Source organism: Venturia canescens, chromosome 9, assembly GCF_019457755.1.
Source record: "Venturia canescens isolate UGA chromosome 9, ASM1945775v1, whole genome shotgun sequence".
In the NCBI taxonomy this organism is placed as follows: Eukaryota; Metazoa; Arthropoda; class Insecta; order Hymenoptera; family Ichneumonidae; genus Venturia; species Venturia canescens.
In genome coordinates, this window is record NC_057429.1 from 17872231 (window position 1) to 17887696 (window position 15466).

The following is a 15466-nucleotide window of genomic DNA, read 5'->3' on the forward strand; positions in this document are numbered from 1 at the left end:
TCGTAAGGTTACATCAAAGGTTTTTTACGATACGATGATTTTGAGAAAACTCGAAATTCACGCGGAGACGAGGATCTAAATATCATCGTTGAATCCCGATTCCAGGGAGCTCAAGATTGACAGGGCAAAACCCATTCGTCGCCCCGCAATTTTTGAATAACCGGCGTCGAATCATGGAAGCGAGTACCCGGAAAATCCGAGAACATTAACGATCGCATTGTCTCTCTTTTTCGATACTTCAACGCTATATTTATTGGCCGGGGCTCGATTGATGATAAGAGTTATCGTGCTTATCTTGCTCGGCTGCGAATAAAGATTATGAAAAAGGTACTTTTTTTATTAGAATGAACGATATTCTCGTCGTCGTGACGGACGCGAGAAGGTCTCAGTTCTCGAGCGCTCCCATTACAACGCGAAAATGTCACGAATCGAAGTTTCCACGATTTCCGAAGAGTACGGAAATTTGACGGAGCAAAGAACGTCCGGTAATCGTGCAATTTCCTCTCAAGTGTTACCACAGTGTTTTTTTTTCATTCCACAAGGCTTAACGAGCTCTCTGACATTTCCATTGCAGACACGTATTTCGATACGATTCAGTTGCCAGTGTTCGATCAACCCTACGCCATAACCTCGCAGCCACGAATCGGTAAAACAATAAACACACAATGATAATCACAGAATAAGAATAGTTGAAAAATTTGTGAAAAAATGGAAAGAACTTCATTCAAATATCGAATTATACTGATGGAGAATTAACATTTTTTTCGACCATAATCCGACTTTCATCCATCACGTGACCAACTCATTTATCAGATCTCAATAGACCTCAGCGAAGGCCAATTCCGGTAAACACAACCGACTGGATTTCGACACCGCGATCACTTTTTAGTCCTGCATGCAGCACCCTCTTCCTTTCCGGGGTAAAACAACTCGAGATTCAACAAACGGTGGATCTTGTATCACGTAAGTCAATATGCCGTTATAGGGCCCTGTCACGTCGTTAGATTTTTCAGCGTTGAAATAAGCACAGAATTCGAAAAAAAATATTTATTTTAGTTCAATGTAATACATGCCTCCTTAAGAGACGAATTATTGCTCGCTTAAAACCATGTCACAACGTTGTAAAATCACTATCTGAAAAATTCGCCGAATAATGGGTGTGTTTTTGTTCCGAGGCCACGAGAGTCTCAGTTTTTTTCGATTCCGAGAATTCAAGCGTCGAACGTGCTCGGACTCGTTGAATCGTTTGGGCTTCGAGAAATATGATTTTTTCGCATCGATCTGTATCTTCGATCAGTCCAATGAATTTCATGTGGCCGAATTCTGAATGTATTTTCAAGCGTTTATTTTTCGTGAATTCCGAAAATTTCGGCGATAAAATCAAATCTAATCCAAGACTCGTATTCCAAATTCTCGAAAACGGCAAAAAAAAAGCTCGATTATTTAAATATAACTCGTCGATTTGGGTTTAACATTATCTGCGTGGGTCCGCACACAGCGCTTCCGGTTATCGTAATTGCTAGATGTTTAACCAGCGAGATATCGACTTCTCAGAATTGGATCAGTTTATCTTGTCAATTGTCTTCGGGCTCGAGGATAAAAATTCTTGGGCTGCATCCTCGAAATTCAAAATGAAAATTGATCTTTATCGCACAGACAGTTAAAAGGGATCAAATTTAATAACGAAGAATAGAGGCCGCGGTGTGCCTTTCGAACATTCAACGGTAAGCGAAATAAAAACTGCAAAATCGTCACTAAACACAATTTTTCGTCGTTTTTCAATCATTCACGACAGCTTCAATCATTGAATGAATTTAAATTCATGCGAAATCACTAGCACATATATTTAATTTTAACCTCAAACACTTTTTCAAAAGTTTTTTTTATTTTTATTGACACAAAAAATATTCCGTGTGTGGTTTGAGATCAAATGGAAGTCGCTCAAAAACAGCTTCTCGGAGGATGACATTTTTTAACTGCATGCAATTACCCTGCGATACAAACCTACCGAAGTCTGCGTGAGAACTGAATTCTCAGCTGAAACTCAACCGTTGAATACAGCAACGGTTTTTATTTCAAGTTTCAGGGGATGAAGTAAATAGCGATGTTTACAAATATCGCGTCAAAGTACCGGGAGCGGAAACACTCTTTCTTGCTACGGAACACAACGGTGGCCGGATAATCGGCTCGTCGAGAGGCTTCATCGTCGATTTGAAGGACGCGACGGGACAAACAGCGTTCACCTTCAAAAAGAGCAGATCTTGGGGCTGTGTGCCGGGATTTTTGCACGTAAGAAAAAGTGTGGTTATGATTTAATGCGGTATTCCGATTTTTTCTATCTGTTGAAACGTCTCTTCCGAAGCTGCTCGAATGCTTTTCTCGATTTTTTGTCAAGTTTTTAGCGCGTGCGGAGGAACTAAAAGTGCGTCCCAGTTATCGCCCGTAACGCCCGCAACACCCAGTTGCCCATCCACAGTAGCCGGTGTTCGAGCGCTGCGAGCGTTTAAGTACGGAGCGCACCTTAAGTCACACAAATATTTCTTGTATCGTCTAATTGAATATTCCAGAAATTAACCGTTCAAGGAACCGATTATGTCGGAACTATAGAGCAAGATTTCACACTTTGGGCGCCAAGATACACTGTTTATAACGCAGATCATGAGCCCCTTTGTCTTATTTACTCACCACATACGTTCTGCACTTGCAATTACAAAGAAGAACGTTTTCAGGTAATTAGTTCACTTGCATTTGATTGTTTCTTCACGAGGCTGATCGATCACTTGAGTTTTATTGTCTCGAAGACCCTAATATTGAAGGCTTGAAAAAGGGTTAGAGAAAAAAACAAAAACATTGTAGCCAGGCAGATGAAATTTCTGCCGCAGAGCGTGGCGGCGCCACTATCCAGTCTCAACAGTTTTTATTTGAAATCTCAATACAAGCCATGAAATCCACAACGAATACGAGTCGTTGCACAAAAACAAACACGATAAAACAATAAAGATAATCAATCAATGAAAAATTAAATTCTAAAAAAAAATTTAACGACTTGCAATGACGTTTAGGTGTCTTCGATAGACGGCTGTCGACCTTTGGCCTCCATAGTTCTGCAATGGGATCTCGAAGTAATGGATTACTACATCACATTGACGGTTCCCTTGGACATGGACGTGAAGCTCAAAAGCCTTTTACTCGGGGCTGCATTTCTCATGGTAAAAAATGAAATATTTTTCTACCATCAAATAATTCGGTTGTAATTTGAAAAAATAAAAATAAATTTGTTTTTCAGGAATCGTTGTACTTCGAAAGACTCAGAAATTCTCCATCGCGATAGCATTTGAGCAAAAAATATTCAGCGATTGGAGCTATGACACGCCGATCGGATTTCAATGGAAAGATCCATTTTACGTTGCTTTAATCAAACTTTATGAGAAAAAGATAAACATTTTTATTGAATATTGCTTCGTTTTGGCTTCCAAATGTTTCATGAACGTTTTTTTTCATATTTATGATTCACCAAATTTTCTTTCAGTATTTATCAAGTTACAGTCGTTTTTTTGTCATCTGAAAAGTGTTTTAGTTTGAGTACTTAAGGTAGTACTTGCATAAAAAATATTAGAAAGTTCATTTTATTTACAATTGTCGTTGAATTGTACATTAATGATGCAAATTACTTATAGAAAAGCATTGTATTGGATTTTTTATTTAACATATTGAAATGCAAGTTGAACTTGACATTACAACAGATTATAAAAATATTTTTGCATATGTGTTTTAGAAAAGGAAGGGAATTTGAAAACGCACTTTGTTTAGTTGTAACAATCATTTATTTTATCGAATGGCGACGCTCGTTCTTTCAAGAACAAAAAAAGTTTCTGTCCCATGATCACAAACGCATGGCCGAATGTATTTTTTTCGATTTTCTTCGTGCGCTGCTTTTTTTATTTTTTTCCTGTACAAAAGATATTCCATTCGCAGGGCCGTATTTTCTGGGCGCAAAGTATGGCGCACCCGAAATTCGGACTGATTCCTAACCTCTGAGAAGTCGCACTTTTACTTTACAATCAATAAAAATCAGTTATTTGTAGAGTTCAAATTCGTGAAAGAAATACCTTAATCGACATTTTATCAAAGCAGAAGCCTGCGTCATTTCTATATCGAGTTAACTGTAATAATCAAGTTTGAACGTATTCGCAATGATCAGTGAAAAAAATATGGTGCACAAATGTTATTGCATCGAATGAGCACAGAAAATGTCGCATTTCACTAAATCGAATAATTTGTTGGCTGATATTAAACAAAATTCAAGTCAATTTCGAAAATAAACTTCAACTGCGAGAGGATTTTGTCAACATTTTTGCAGCCACATCTCATCGTATTTTTTCAACTTGATTTACATATGTAAGTCATCGTCAAATCGAACGTCACACGTATGCATCTAATATGAATGATAAAATGAAGCTCGTTACAGAAAAAATCATTGTCGAATAACTCGAGATTGCACGATTTCGAGGTCACTCAACACACCAAATTGACGCGTCCGCCCCACGAAGGCGAAAGTGCGACGTATATAAAAATAAAACCAATCGATTGCACATACCGGCGTGTCTGCTCTATACACAAAAAGCCGGTTATCTCTGTCAGTTTGTTCTCGACGTTCTCGCGAGTACGCATTTTTTGCATCTGCGACGGATGGTCTTACGCGCGTTACGAGCTCTTCATAGTGTCTTTATCCCGTTTCGAATTAAGAGATTTTATCAAAAAAGGTAAGTAAACAGTGAGTTTTTGTTTTGGGATTTTTCCCGCCCACATTCTTCTTATTTGCGAATCGTGTCATTCGAATTTATGTTTCTTTGATACGAATTAACAAAAATTATTCGATCATACAGCTACGACGTCACCTTTATCGTGTTTAACCTGATCATCATCTATTCATACTTTTCATAGTTTTTATTCGTTCGAAAAAGTTTTCAGAACAACTTTAACCAGATTATTCTCATTCACAATGGGCTTTTGTGAAATCGTTGGATTGTTTGTTATCTTGTACTTCTTGTTCTACGCTATATTTCCCTGGTTTTTGGACAGTGACGTAGAACTCGCGTTTTACGAAAAATGGGGCAGGCCTATAGGTACAAATATATTTATATCGATGCGTATATGAAAATCCTTAGCACGTCATTCTCACGATTTGCTTATTTAAAGTGTGTCTTATCGTGAACAAGTGATTCGTTCGATTCAATCGATCGTTGCTTTGTGTTGAGCAGAGTTTTGAAGTTGTGATTCGACAACAATTAATTGAGTCCCAAAATCTCATTAGTCGAAATAAGAAACTCTGCGAGCGACACAAAACACTAAAATCATCGATGACGTGGTAGAGATATGTTTCTGGCTTTGTTGAAACAATAATAAGAAAAAAAAATCGGATCAAACTTACAGTCTTTTGTTTTATTCCTTTGTTAGAAAGCTTGCGAGGCAAAGTAGTTTGGATAACTGGAGCCTCGAGTGGGATTGGTGAACATTTGGCATACACGCTTGCGAAAGTTGATTGCAAATTAGTGCTGACTGCGCGCAGAGAAAATTTAATCAACGAAGTCAAAGAAAAGTGTCTCCGAAGTAAATTTCATTTTTTTTTCAGTTTTCTATTTTTCGGGGATGCAAGTGATAAAGCTTTTTTTTCGTAGTTAATGCCAATCTCAAGGAAACTGATGTCGAAGTGCTCCCTCTCGATATCACCAATACAGACCTTCACAGAGATGCTTTTGATCGTGTTATTTCCAAATTTGGCAAAGTATCATTTTCATTAATTTAACTATTGCCACAACAATTTAAAATGAAAAAGTAAAACAATGGGAAATTTAGGTTATGCAAGTTCCAGTATTTTTTTCATAAAACACTGTACTCTAGCTGGACATTTTGGTCAACAATGCTGGAAGAACTCAGAGAGCAAACTGGGAAGATGTGGATATTGAGGTCGACAGGGAAGTTTTCGAGTTGAATGTTTTTTCCGTCCTCTCATTGAGCAGATTGGCGGTGAAACATTTTACTGAAAATGGCCAAGGGCATTTAGTTGTTACATCGAGCATCGCGGGCATTCGAGGGGTGCCATTTTCAGCATCTTACACTGGCAGCAAACATGCCTTGCATGTTAGTTACATTGAGTTATAACGCGTGAAATTTTCATTTAATATTTTCGTATCTACTGGAAGTATTGAAAATACTTGACAAATTACAGTTTGATTTGGAAAATAATCAAATTTTCCCCTCCCAACTCACAAGAGTTTGCTTTACACTGAATTACATTCCAGGGATACTTCGAATGTTTACGAAATGAAAAAATGGGCCAAAATATTGCCATTACAATGGTTTGTCCCGGACCAATACAGACGCCTTTTCTGGCCGAGGGTTTCACTGCAAAACGTGGTGTGGTGAGTAAAATATGGACAGTTCATTTGTCATACGAAAAAATTTTCGTCGAATTCTCTGCTCATAATGCGATATAATGATACGAACAGAGGTCGGTGTGATTCGTATTTTCAGGATTAATATCGAGAAATTTTATTAAATACTAGAGGATTCAAAAATTGGTGTGAGAAAAGTCCCCGAATATTCGATAATTCCGATCGACCAGTGAGCGAGACGGATCGAAAGAGAGAGAGAGAGAAGAGGTTAGGGAGGAAAAGAGTGATAAAAGCATTATCATATTATTGTGAAATCCATTGTTCGTTTATTCGATACGTCTCGATTACGGTCTGTCTCGCTCTATACGAATATTTTTCAAAAAAATTCAAGAACATATTGAAGATAAATTAATCATTAGTTCTATCAAAAACGATGGAGTCATTTAGATGAACGTATAAGAATTCAGTTGGACTTATGATTCATGACTAATTGGAACTGTGCACAAAATCAAGGATTTTCAAAAAATTGAAAATTTTTACAGAAATATGGACACGAGACTGAAATATCTAAAATGAAAATGGCACCAGGACGGTGCTCAAAACTCATGGCAGTAGCTATTGCAAATGAGCTTCGAGAGTGTTGGATTGGCAACTCATTGGTCATGCAGTTGACTTATCTTGCCATCAATTATCCCAACATTGGTAGATTGTGAGTTGAAAAACTTCGTTATTTCATTGGTATTTGACTTTGGTTTCTACCTAACGAATATTTTCCTATTTTCAGATTATATACATACCTGGGACCAGCTTTCATGCAAAAGTTGAGAGACAGCAAAGTGACCACGCAAGATGGACAAGGTTCGGAAGGACGGAGTAACTAAGATCGTCATATGTGCCTTATATAGAGCTCCGTCTCTACTTATTTTTTCACTTGATTTTTTTTATTACGTTTTTGTACACAAGATGAAACGATTGACTGGTAATAGTAGAAAACTTATTTTTACTCAACGTGATTCATTAGTTTAGCACGTGCAGCTTTCCCTCGTTGAATTGCGGTTTTGAATAATTTACAGTAGAGTTCAATGGCAGAAGGTGTGTCGTCGTTGCCAGGGACTGGATAAGTGATAAGGCAGGGATCACAGTTGGTATCAACAACGCCGATTGTAGGAATACACATTTTAGCTGCATCTCTAATCGCATTGTGAGGTTCCAAAACTGTGTCGAGGGAAGTTATAAAAATGCAAAGATCTGGGAGTCGTGTTACCGCTCGAAATTCTTTTTTTGAATTCGTGAATGTTCCATCTCGCCATCTACGGGCATGAGAAAATTCTCCACATTCCGCTGCAGTCTTTTCCACTAAATGTACAGCCTGAGGATGTCTCGTTAGAAAAAGTATTATTCCATCCCTAAATGCAATGTGGGCTGCTATGTTAAGAGCATCTCTTAACAACTCTGCTGTTTGATCCAAATCGATTATCAAATGCCCTTGACGTGAACCAAAAAGATACGGCCGCATGTGGTCATTCAGCGAACCTTCTTTGTGACCCAGATGAACTTTTGCATCAAAGAGATCTTTCACAGTGAAGAGCGTGTGCACACCAAAGAAATCCGGATGTTTCAGAGGATCTATTAGCGACGTCTGTAGCTCTGATGCTATGAAAAACATTCCATTCGTTGGGTAAGTAGATTAAATATAGATAATTATAATAATTAATGAATAAGAAATAAATTAAGTGTGTTGGATAAATAGATAAGTAGCTTTATTGAGTTCTTGGTAATTGAACTGCAGGAAATATGGTATTTTTTCTATCTGCTCACAAGACTAAACTACTGAAGGCAAAGAAATGCTGTCGAGGGTTTTGTGGTAGGAAATTTAATGCTCGATAGATTCTGATTTTTTTCTCTTACTACGTTATAATAATTTTGAAGATTAAAAAAAATAAAATAATTCAAAATGGAATAGAACATTCTCTAGTGGTGTAAGAAAAAAGTTTTATTTTTCGAATTTAGAATAATTTTTTAATCGTATTCAAATCTAAATAAAAACGATTTATCGAAATCGAAAGTTTTCTTAGTACATTTCGAGTTATCAACATAACTAATTGTGACCGTTAATAAATTGTAGTGAGTTGCTAAAGAAGAATTTCCTTGATAGTGAATTGATTACTATTTTGATAAAAAACAGACATTTTTTACCTTCAGAAATCGGTGGTTTCGTTTTTGTTTGTGTTGACAGCTTAGCGATCTGTGAAGAGTAAGATCCAAGAGATCTAACTAGGTGACTGGTTTCGAGCACTGTGAAGAACAGTTAATGAAAACGGGTTTTATTAGACTTTTTGAATCGTTAATGATTCCTTGACACTTTGTTTTAAATTCCGGTACTTGATTTACTAATACCTTTGCTCGTAAATATCCGCGAAACCGCTCCAGCCATGTTAATTAAGAGGTTATGGACATGGACGAATACTTATTCGAGGTTAGGTTACTATGGTCGTCGAATCACAAATTCGCTGGACCAACCAATAAAAAATGGTGATCTTGTTTCTCTCCCTCCACTTATGCGACAGAATGTCGTAACATTCTTCTGTATCCAACGAATCGGCGAAAAGCTTTGATAATTTCAGTAGCCGACAATGCTCTTGCAATACTACGCAATATATGGAAGATTTCTCTTTTTTTCCGAGTATAATAGAAATATGGCGGCTTCAATGTGACAGTGCGGTGGAAAAAGATGCTCGTTAAAAAACAAAGAAAAAAAAACAATGAAGTTTTGTGATACAATGGATCTAATGGATTGATACTGGAGATTTTCATCATGCCTGTCGACATTAATCGTCTGACTGAGGGCTGGCTTGAGCTTGAGAGTGATCCAGGTACAAAAAAAATATATATACACATCAACGTTCATATATATATATGCATATATTGCTTCAAGTCACTTGAAAATTCAATCAATTATTCTACAATGTCTTATCGATATTACGTAACATTTCCGTAACTGAATTTTCATCAATATTTACGTTACCAAGTAGCTTTTTCTAATTTTTCTTAGCTGACGAAATTTTTATTACTCATGATTTGTAATTATTTTTATGGAAACCCTTTGATATTCTTTTATTCAATGGCATTGTAACTACTGTAGCGATTGATACATTCTCCATGACTGGTTTATGAAGAGAATACATTTTTTGAGAGGAATTGTCATTGGAATACTTCTTTGGGGAGATGGAATTATTAATATTCATAACATGTATAATCTATCATGCTTGTATAGGAAATGTCAATTTCATAAAATTTTAATACTCTCATGTAATTGAAATTTTGAAGAAAACTTTTTGCTCATATAATTTTTTAACAAACATTAATAAACCAGGCTTTCAATGCTCCATTATTTTGCTTCTTTTTTGTCAGGCCTTTTCACTCTCCTCCTGGAGGACTTTGGAGTTAAGGGAGTTCAAGTAGAGGAAATATACGACCTTCAAAAATCCCTCGAAGGTCCGGTCTATGGCTTCATATTTCTTTTTCGATGGATCGAGGAAAGAAGATCGAGGAGAAAAGTTGTGGAGCAGGATGAAAGCTTTGTGAAAGATGAGGATATTGTGAACAATATTTTCTTTGCGCAACAGGTTTATATTTTTTGTCTCGAATGAGCTTTCCAAAAACAAAAATCGATGAAAGCAAACATTCATAATTCAATTTCGCATACGTCAATCTTTTCAGGTGGTCCCAAACAGTTGTGCGACTCATGCATTGCTCTCGGTTCTACTGAACTGTCCGAATATCCACTTGGGCACGACGCTGTCGCGTTTGAAGGTGCACACATCAGGAATGTGTCCGGAAAACAAAGGATGGGCAATTGGGAATACACCGGAGTTGGCCTGCGCCCATAATTCACACGCGATGCCCCAGGCCAAACGGAGACAGGACAAAAACACTGGAGTTTCAACAGGACGCTTCACCGGTGAAGCTTTTCATTTCGTCAGCTACGTGCCTATAAACGGCAGGCTGTTTGAGCTCGATGGTTTAAAACCTTATCCGATGGATCATGGACCGTGGAAAGAGCACGAGGAATGGACCGAGCAATTCCGTCGCGTAATAACGGATCGTCTCGGAATGGCGACCGGCGAACAACTTCAAGACATAAGATTCAATCTCATGGCCGTCGTTCCCGATCGCCGTTTAGCCATTTCGCACAAACTCACGATGCTTAAAACGAATCGACAAATTGTACTCGAAGCTTTGCAGCAACTCGTCAAACTGAGCCACCAGGAAGCTGCGATCGATAAGAACCACGAAAATTACGATAAAAACGATAAAATCAACGAACGTCGCGTCAAAAACGAAGACGACCATTCTGTTAACTGCAAACATGACATTGACGTCTCCATCAACGTCTCAGCCACTGTCGACCGAACCGAACACTCCGAGAACGAGGATTCTAACGTCAATATCGGAAAATCTGAAACGAGGTACGCGATCTGTTTTCAGTAGTAGAAAATCGACAATATTTCTCTGAAGTATTTCAATATTTTATTTTTACATTTTCAGCAATATGGAAAAAGTCGTTATGTGCGCTTTGGATTACGCGACGCCTTTGAGAATTCAGACGTCACCGGCTCACAGTTCATCGAGCACAGACACTTCTTCGGAGATCGGATCAGCTTTCAATTCTCCGACGCAAGGTATACAGAAGAAGTTGAAAAGATTTTTCAAGATATTTTTAGTAAACTTAGAAAAATGATAAGGCTGAGGAGACATTTTCGTTTTATTTGTGTAAATAAAACTGCAAAGTTGATTTATCACTCAATTTGGGGGGTCTTCAGCATTGAATGTTTAAAAAAATAACTAGTTTTTAAAAATAACTAAAAATAACTAATACGTCAACTATATTCGAAAAATAATACAAAATTGAATGTGTCACAAGCCCAACTAAATTAACGAAGAATTGAATCTTTCAGTCTTTCAAACGAAAGCTAATTATCGTAGCATCGTTTACGGGTGCTGCAGACCCTTCTCTCTTGACAAAAGATCAGATTATTGGGACAAGTCATTTTGAGGTGTTCGATTTTCGTGGGATTATCGATGGAGGAGAAGCAAACGTAATAATTCGTATCGGAGATGGAGTCGACGAATTTTCCTGTGCTGGGGCAGGGATCCTGGTTCGGAAGTTTGGCGGCCTTGGTAACCGAACCTGTTTCGATGTTGGAAGAATGAACGATCATTTGTTCAGCGTGTGGTTCGAGTCGACGAGCGCAAATTTTGAAACGTTGGGATTCGCAAACGCGATTAAAATCGTTAAAGGCGGTTTTCTGAGGACACGAGAATCCCACGATATTTGCAGTGTCGGGATCGCAAGTGTAATATCTCGTACAATCGGTCGAATTTGGCAGACGAACCCCACGCGCACAGGGCAACAAATCGATGACTCTCAGCTGTATTTGCTTCGATAATGATTTGTATTTGTTTATCGTTATGAATTCTCTCTGTCCGAGGTTTCCCTCTATAACGACGATGTTGTTTTCCGATTTTGGCCCGTTGACGAACGAATCGATGGGATTATTGTGAACGACGCTGATTTCAGCAGTTGCAACGGGAATTTCTTCTTTCCTTACATTCTGCATTGTCACAGCTTTATCGTTTTTTCTTTTCTTCGATTTTTCTCTCATCGGGTGCCTCGTGCCTAAGATATAACTTTCCACGAGATAGTGCAAGATGTTGTTCTGGAAATAATCGCCTTGATTGGTCTTTTGCAAGTGATTTTTCGCCGGGATTTCGCAGGGAGATTGAAAACTGCCATAATTTTCGAAGAGCAATATTCTGTCGACGATCCCTCGGAGCCAAGTATATTTGCCGGTTCCTTCATTTTTGTTGCTGAGAACATTGTCCAATCTCGTTCGTAATTTGTGCTGGCTTTCGAAATATTCAAACAAATATTTTTCCATCTCATGCTGCGTTTTGTCGCCCGTCGGTTGTTTCGTGCTTAACGGCGAACCGATTTTTTCTCCGTTGCTCATTATCTCGATCAGTGGGTATGGAGTTATTTTCGGTCGAATGTTACCGAGATCTGAACTTCCCTCGATTCCGTACGAAGGATCGGACGCAACACTTTCCGTCGACGGTCTTTCGTATGTGTGATAACTCGTCTGGGAAGGATCTATTAATTCTGGCATATTCGTAGCTTCGGTCAATGAGATCCTCTCTGATTCTAAATTGTCACACGTCCACGTGTCACCGGGAAGTACACAAATTCGAAGATAGGGCTGAAACACCTTGAAAACAGGCACCAAACAAAAAATTCAATTTTCCATCAAAATTTTCTTTTCAAAGTTTTTCATTTATAAAGTGTTGTTACAATTTTTCAGACCTGCGGTGAGTTTTCTTCTACTTTATTATTTTTATGAACGAATTATGGGGAACTCGAGGACTGAAAAATCGAAAGGGCGGAGGAGAAGAAGAATTTTCTGAAAACTTACTAAACCCTGGGAACACCTTGCGGGCGCCCACACGTAACCACCCTCGGGCAAATTGATGCAATTGTAAAAAATGGTGCAACTCGTAACGTGAGGTTTTCGCACTTCCGGACATTTCGAAGCCCCGATCAAAGCGACGGACGTCCAAAGTACAAGGAAAACTTTTATTTCGCGTCTGCCATCCATTTTCACACGAAGTTACTCGAGACACTGAAATGCCAGAATAGTGGAAAGAATTTATGTACTCTTCTCACGTTCCCCTCTCCGAGCTTCTCGTTAACGAGTCTTGTTAACACCTCGTCTTATACAGTTATGTAAAGTTGAAAATATTAGAACGGTCACCTCAATTTCTAGTCGTGTACGATCGAAACAAATGCACGAACTAGTTTCTCTGTTAGAAACAAAAAAACAACAATTGAGGATTCACTCTTTCGCCTTTTTTTTTTCTTTTCAGTGTAATTCAAATTTTGTTTTGATTGACGAAAGCGAATTCGTTTTATTCAAGCATTTTGGATACCTGAAAACGATTCGTTTGAGTAACAATTAATGTTTTATCTCCCAGCAAATAAAGCTGCAGTTTTTTTTGTCATTCAAATATTTTGTAAACGTTTTCATTCGAATGACAATTGGTTTTACAGCTTGGGGATGGAATTCCGGTCAAAGCAGTCCCACGTCGACGAAGGACTTTAAAAAATTCGTCGTAATCCGGGTCGCCGGGGATGAAAAACACGAAGCTGGCCTCAGTGAGTATTTGAAAACACCAAAACACCTAATCACTTCGCAGTACTTACGTTTATTTCATACTTAGTTTAATTTTCTTTGGTTTAGCGCGTTCATTGGGAAATATAAATATCAATGGAAAAAGGCTCGTATCCGAGAGCGGTCATTTACACAAAAAAGTGTGTTTGTCCGGTGAAGTTCGGATTCCCCACGCACGAGTCAAAACGAGCAACGGTGACACTGTAACCGAAGAGAAGAAGGTGGAGAAAATCGATCCGAAATTGTGCTCGAAATATCCGGAGCTATTCGAGCCTCATACTTTTGCCCCGAAGGATCTTCTCGCCCTTTTGAAAAATCTCGAACACGAGATAAGCATGTGCGAGACCAGTCTCAAAGACGAAAACGACAAGAGAAACAAATACAAAGTGAGGAACAAACTTGACGAATTATTTTCAACAATTTTTAATAACCAAGTATACAGATGGATCTCGACATCAAAGAATTAAAAATTCAGTCCATATTTTAGTGCATTTTCCTTACAAAATAATGACAATACAGTTCTGGTCGAACTATGATCAAAATTTCAAACAACTTTTCGGACTAGCAATGGAACACAAAGCACTTAGTCCTTCCTCTCTCTTTTTATTTCAGATCGATGATTGCAGAAGAACTCACAACTACGACGAGTTTATATGCACGTTTTTGTCGATGTTGGCACAGCAGGGAAAATTGGCCGAGTTGGTGCAGCAGCATTTGACCCTAAAAAAGCACACGACTTCGGTTACGGTGAACCGAGTTCATAGGTAATTTCTGGATTATTCGATTTCGACCTGATTCTTGAGAAAAAAACTTATGCTGACTTGTCCCGAACGGAATTGAGAATCAACTCTTTTGCGAATAAGCTATTTCAGTTTTGGAGTTGAAAATATGAAATATTGCCACGAGGAACATTTTTGTAAAGGAAAAACAACTAAAAACTTTGGTTTCTATTAAACTGGCAAGACGATTCAAATTACGAGATTAAAAATAGTTTTCCAAAGCGAAAGCGAATCCAATTTTCCCATGTTCAGTACTTAATCAATGAAAATATAATTATTCATTACTCTGTACAGGTCTTCAAAAAAAACTGATGCCCGACCTAACGCCTCACGCCGTCGTCGCGGTCGTACCAAATGCAAGAAACGCAAATGAACTTAATACTTTCGATGGAAAACATGAAAATGGAATGACCATTCATATTCGTCCATGGAGGATCATGGTCTTTTCGCACCACATAAATATATATACACAAACGTATATTGTCCGACAATCTTGCGCAGGTCGTGAACGTTGTCATGATCTCGACGAAGAGAAAAGATCGAAAGAAATTCTTTTTTTTAAGGATTTGTTTATTCCTTTGCGTTCAACACTTTTTGTCGTTTCGTCAGATGTTAAACATGCTGATTGTTTAATACTACGAATCATTGTTTCAAAATTCGATATTTTATAAGACCACTAAGAATTTATTGCAATGCGCGTAATTCTTCATCGTGTGTGCTGAAATCCCGGCATGGGCATTGTTTGTTCACGTCTTTTTTCTTTCCAAACAAACCAGTGAATTTTACCCTTTCGATGATTCATTTACGAAATACTGTGAGTCTCTAATTTTTCTATAATGTTATTTGTATCGATGAACGAGTGAAAGAGAGAGGAATGAAAAAAAATCAAACACGTTGATCGATATACAGCAATAAAACATTGTTTCGATAATGTTAAAATGAAAATCGGCTTCTTTCATTCCTGACATCCTGCGTCTGCTGTTTTTTTTTTTTTTTTCTATACAGGCGAAGATCAAAAACTCTCCAGAATCAACAGCGCCCAATAACCGAAAATTTTCTAAGT

At 38.0% G+C, this 15466-nt stretch overlaps 4 protein-coding genes across 5 annotated transcripts; 3 read left to right on the forward strand and 1 right to left on the reverse strand.

Annotated features, from left to right (window-relative positions):
- The first annotated feature begins 218 nt into the window (after positions 1-218).
- On the forward strand, positions 219-4568 carry LOC122416644 (phospholipid scramblase 1-like). Of its 2 annotated transcripts, XR_006262135.1 has the most exons (8): positions 220-485; positions 575-646; positions 814-963; positions 2081-2289; positions 2568-2729; positions 3063-3209; positions 3287-4398; positions 4459-4568. XR_006262135.1 is itself a non-coding variant. In XM_043429719.1 (7 exons), the coding sequence occupies exons 1-7, from the start codon at positions 419-421 to the stop codon at positions 3329-3331; spliced, it is 846 nt and encodes a 281-aa protein (XP_043285654.1). In that variant the 5' UTR covers positions 219-418; the 3' UTR covers positions 3332-4398. The 2 variants fall into 2 exon arrangements, 1 of the variants encoding a protein (XP_043285654.1); XM_043429719.1 differs by lacking the exon at positions 4459-4568 and having other exon boundaries at positions 219-485; positions 2087-2289.
- A 28-nt stretch (positions 4569-4596) lies between these two features.
- On the forward strand, positions 4597-7398 carry LOC122416647 (dehydrogenase/reductase SDR family member 7). The gene is made up of 8 exons (XM_043429721.1): positions 4597-4763; positions 4965-5126; positions 5458-5610; positions 5679-5785; positions 5902-6141; positions 6303-6422; positions 6938-7104; positions 7180-7398. Exons 2-8 carry the CDS (start codon positions 5003-5005, stop codon positions 7274-7276), a joined length of 1008 nt encoding a protein of 335 aa, XP_043285656.1. The 5' UTR covers positions 4597-4763; positions 4965-5002; the 3' UTR covers positions 7277-7398.
- On the reverse strand, positions 7287-8985 carry mRpS2 (mitochondrial ribosomal protein S2). The gene is made up of 3 exons (XM_043429720.1): positions 8793-8985; positions 8592-8690; positions 7287-8048 (listed from the first exon to the last, which is right to left on the reverse strand). The coding sequence occupies exons 1-3, from the start codon at positions 8827-8829 to the stop codon at positions 7396-7398; spliced, it is 789 nt and encodes a 262-aa protein (XP_043285655.1). The 5' UTR covers positions 8830-8985; the 3' UTR covers positions 7287-7395.
- Positions 8986-9065: 80 nt separating this feature from the next.
- Positions 9066-15348, forward strand: calypso (ubiquitin carboxyl-terminal hydrolase calypso). Its single transcript, XM_043429716.1, has 8 exons — positions 9066-9268; positions 9807-10021; positions 10116-10864; positions 10944-11077; positions 13504-13608; positions 13694-14010; positions 14237-14388; positions 14698-15348. Exons 1-8 carry the CDS (start codon positions 9211-9213, stop codon positions 14774-14776), a joined length of 1809 nt encoding a protein of 602 aa, XP_043285651.1. The 5' UTR covers positions 9066-9210; the 3' UTR covers positions 14777-15348.
- Positions 15349-15466: the final 118 nt, after the last annotated feature.

Bases quoted from the DNA above. Each gene is read 5' to 3' on its own strand.
- LOC122416644 (XM_043429719.1), top strand. From the start codon at position 419: ATGTCACGAATCGAAGTTTCCACGATTTCCGAAGAGTACGGAAATTTG. The intron at 2,290-2,567 runs GTAAGAAAAAGT...TGAATATTCCAG, and splicing joins GTGTGCCGGGATTTTTGCAC to AAATTAACCGTTCAAGGAAC. The intron at 3,210-3,286 runs GTAAAAAATGAA...TTTGTTTTTCAG, and splicing joins TCGGGGCTGCATTTCTCATG to GAATCGTTGTACTTCGAAAG.
- LOC122416647 (XM_043429721.1), top strand. From the start codon at position 5,003: ATGGGCTTTTGTGAAATCGTTGGATTGTTTGTTATCTTGTACTTCTTG. The intron at 5,786-5,901 runs GTATCATTTTCA...ACTGTACTCTAG, and splicing joins TTATTTCCAAATTTGGCAAA to CTGGACATTTTGGTCAACAA. The intron at 6,423-6,937 runs GTGAGTAAAATA...AAATTTTTACAG, and splicing joins TCACTGCAAAACGTGGTGTG to AAATATGGACACGAGACTGA.
- mRpS2 (XM_043429720.1), bottom strand. From the start codon at position 8,829: ATGGCTGGAGCGGTTTCGCGGATATTTACGAGCAAAG. The intron at 8,691-8,792 runs GTATTAGTAAAT...TGTTCTTCACAG, and splicing joins GCGGATATTTACGAGCAAAG to TGCTCGAAACCAGTCACCTA. The intron at 8,049-8,591 runs GTAAAAAATGTC...TGTTTTTCATAG, and splicing joins GAAACCACCGATTTCTGAAG to CATCAGAGCTACAGACGTCG.
- calypso (XM_043429716.1), top strand. From the start codon at position 9,211: ATGCCTGTCGACATTAATCGTCTGACTGAGGGCTGGCTTGAGCTTGAG. The intron at 14,011-14,236 runs GTGAGGAACAAA...TTTTTATTTCAG, and splicing joins ACAAGAGAAACAAATACAAA to ATCGATGATTGCAGAAGAAC. The intron at 14,389-14,697 runs GTAATTTCTGGA...TACTCTGTACAG, and splicing joins ACGGTGAACCGAGTTCATAG to GTCTTCAAAAAAAACTGATG.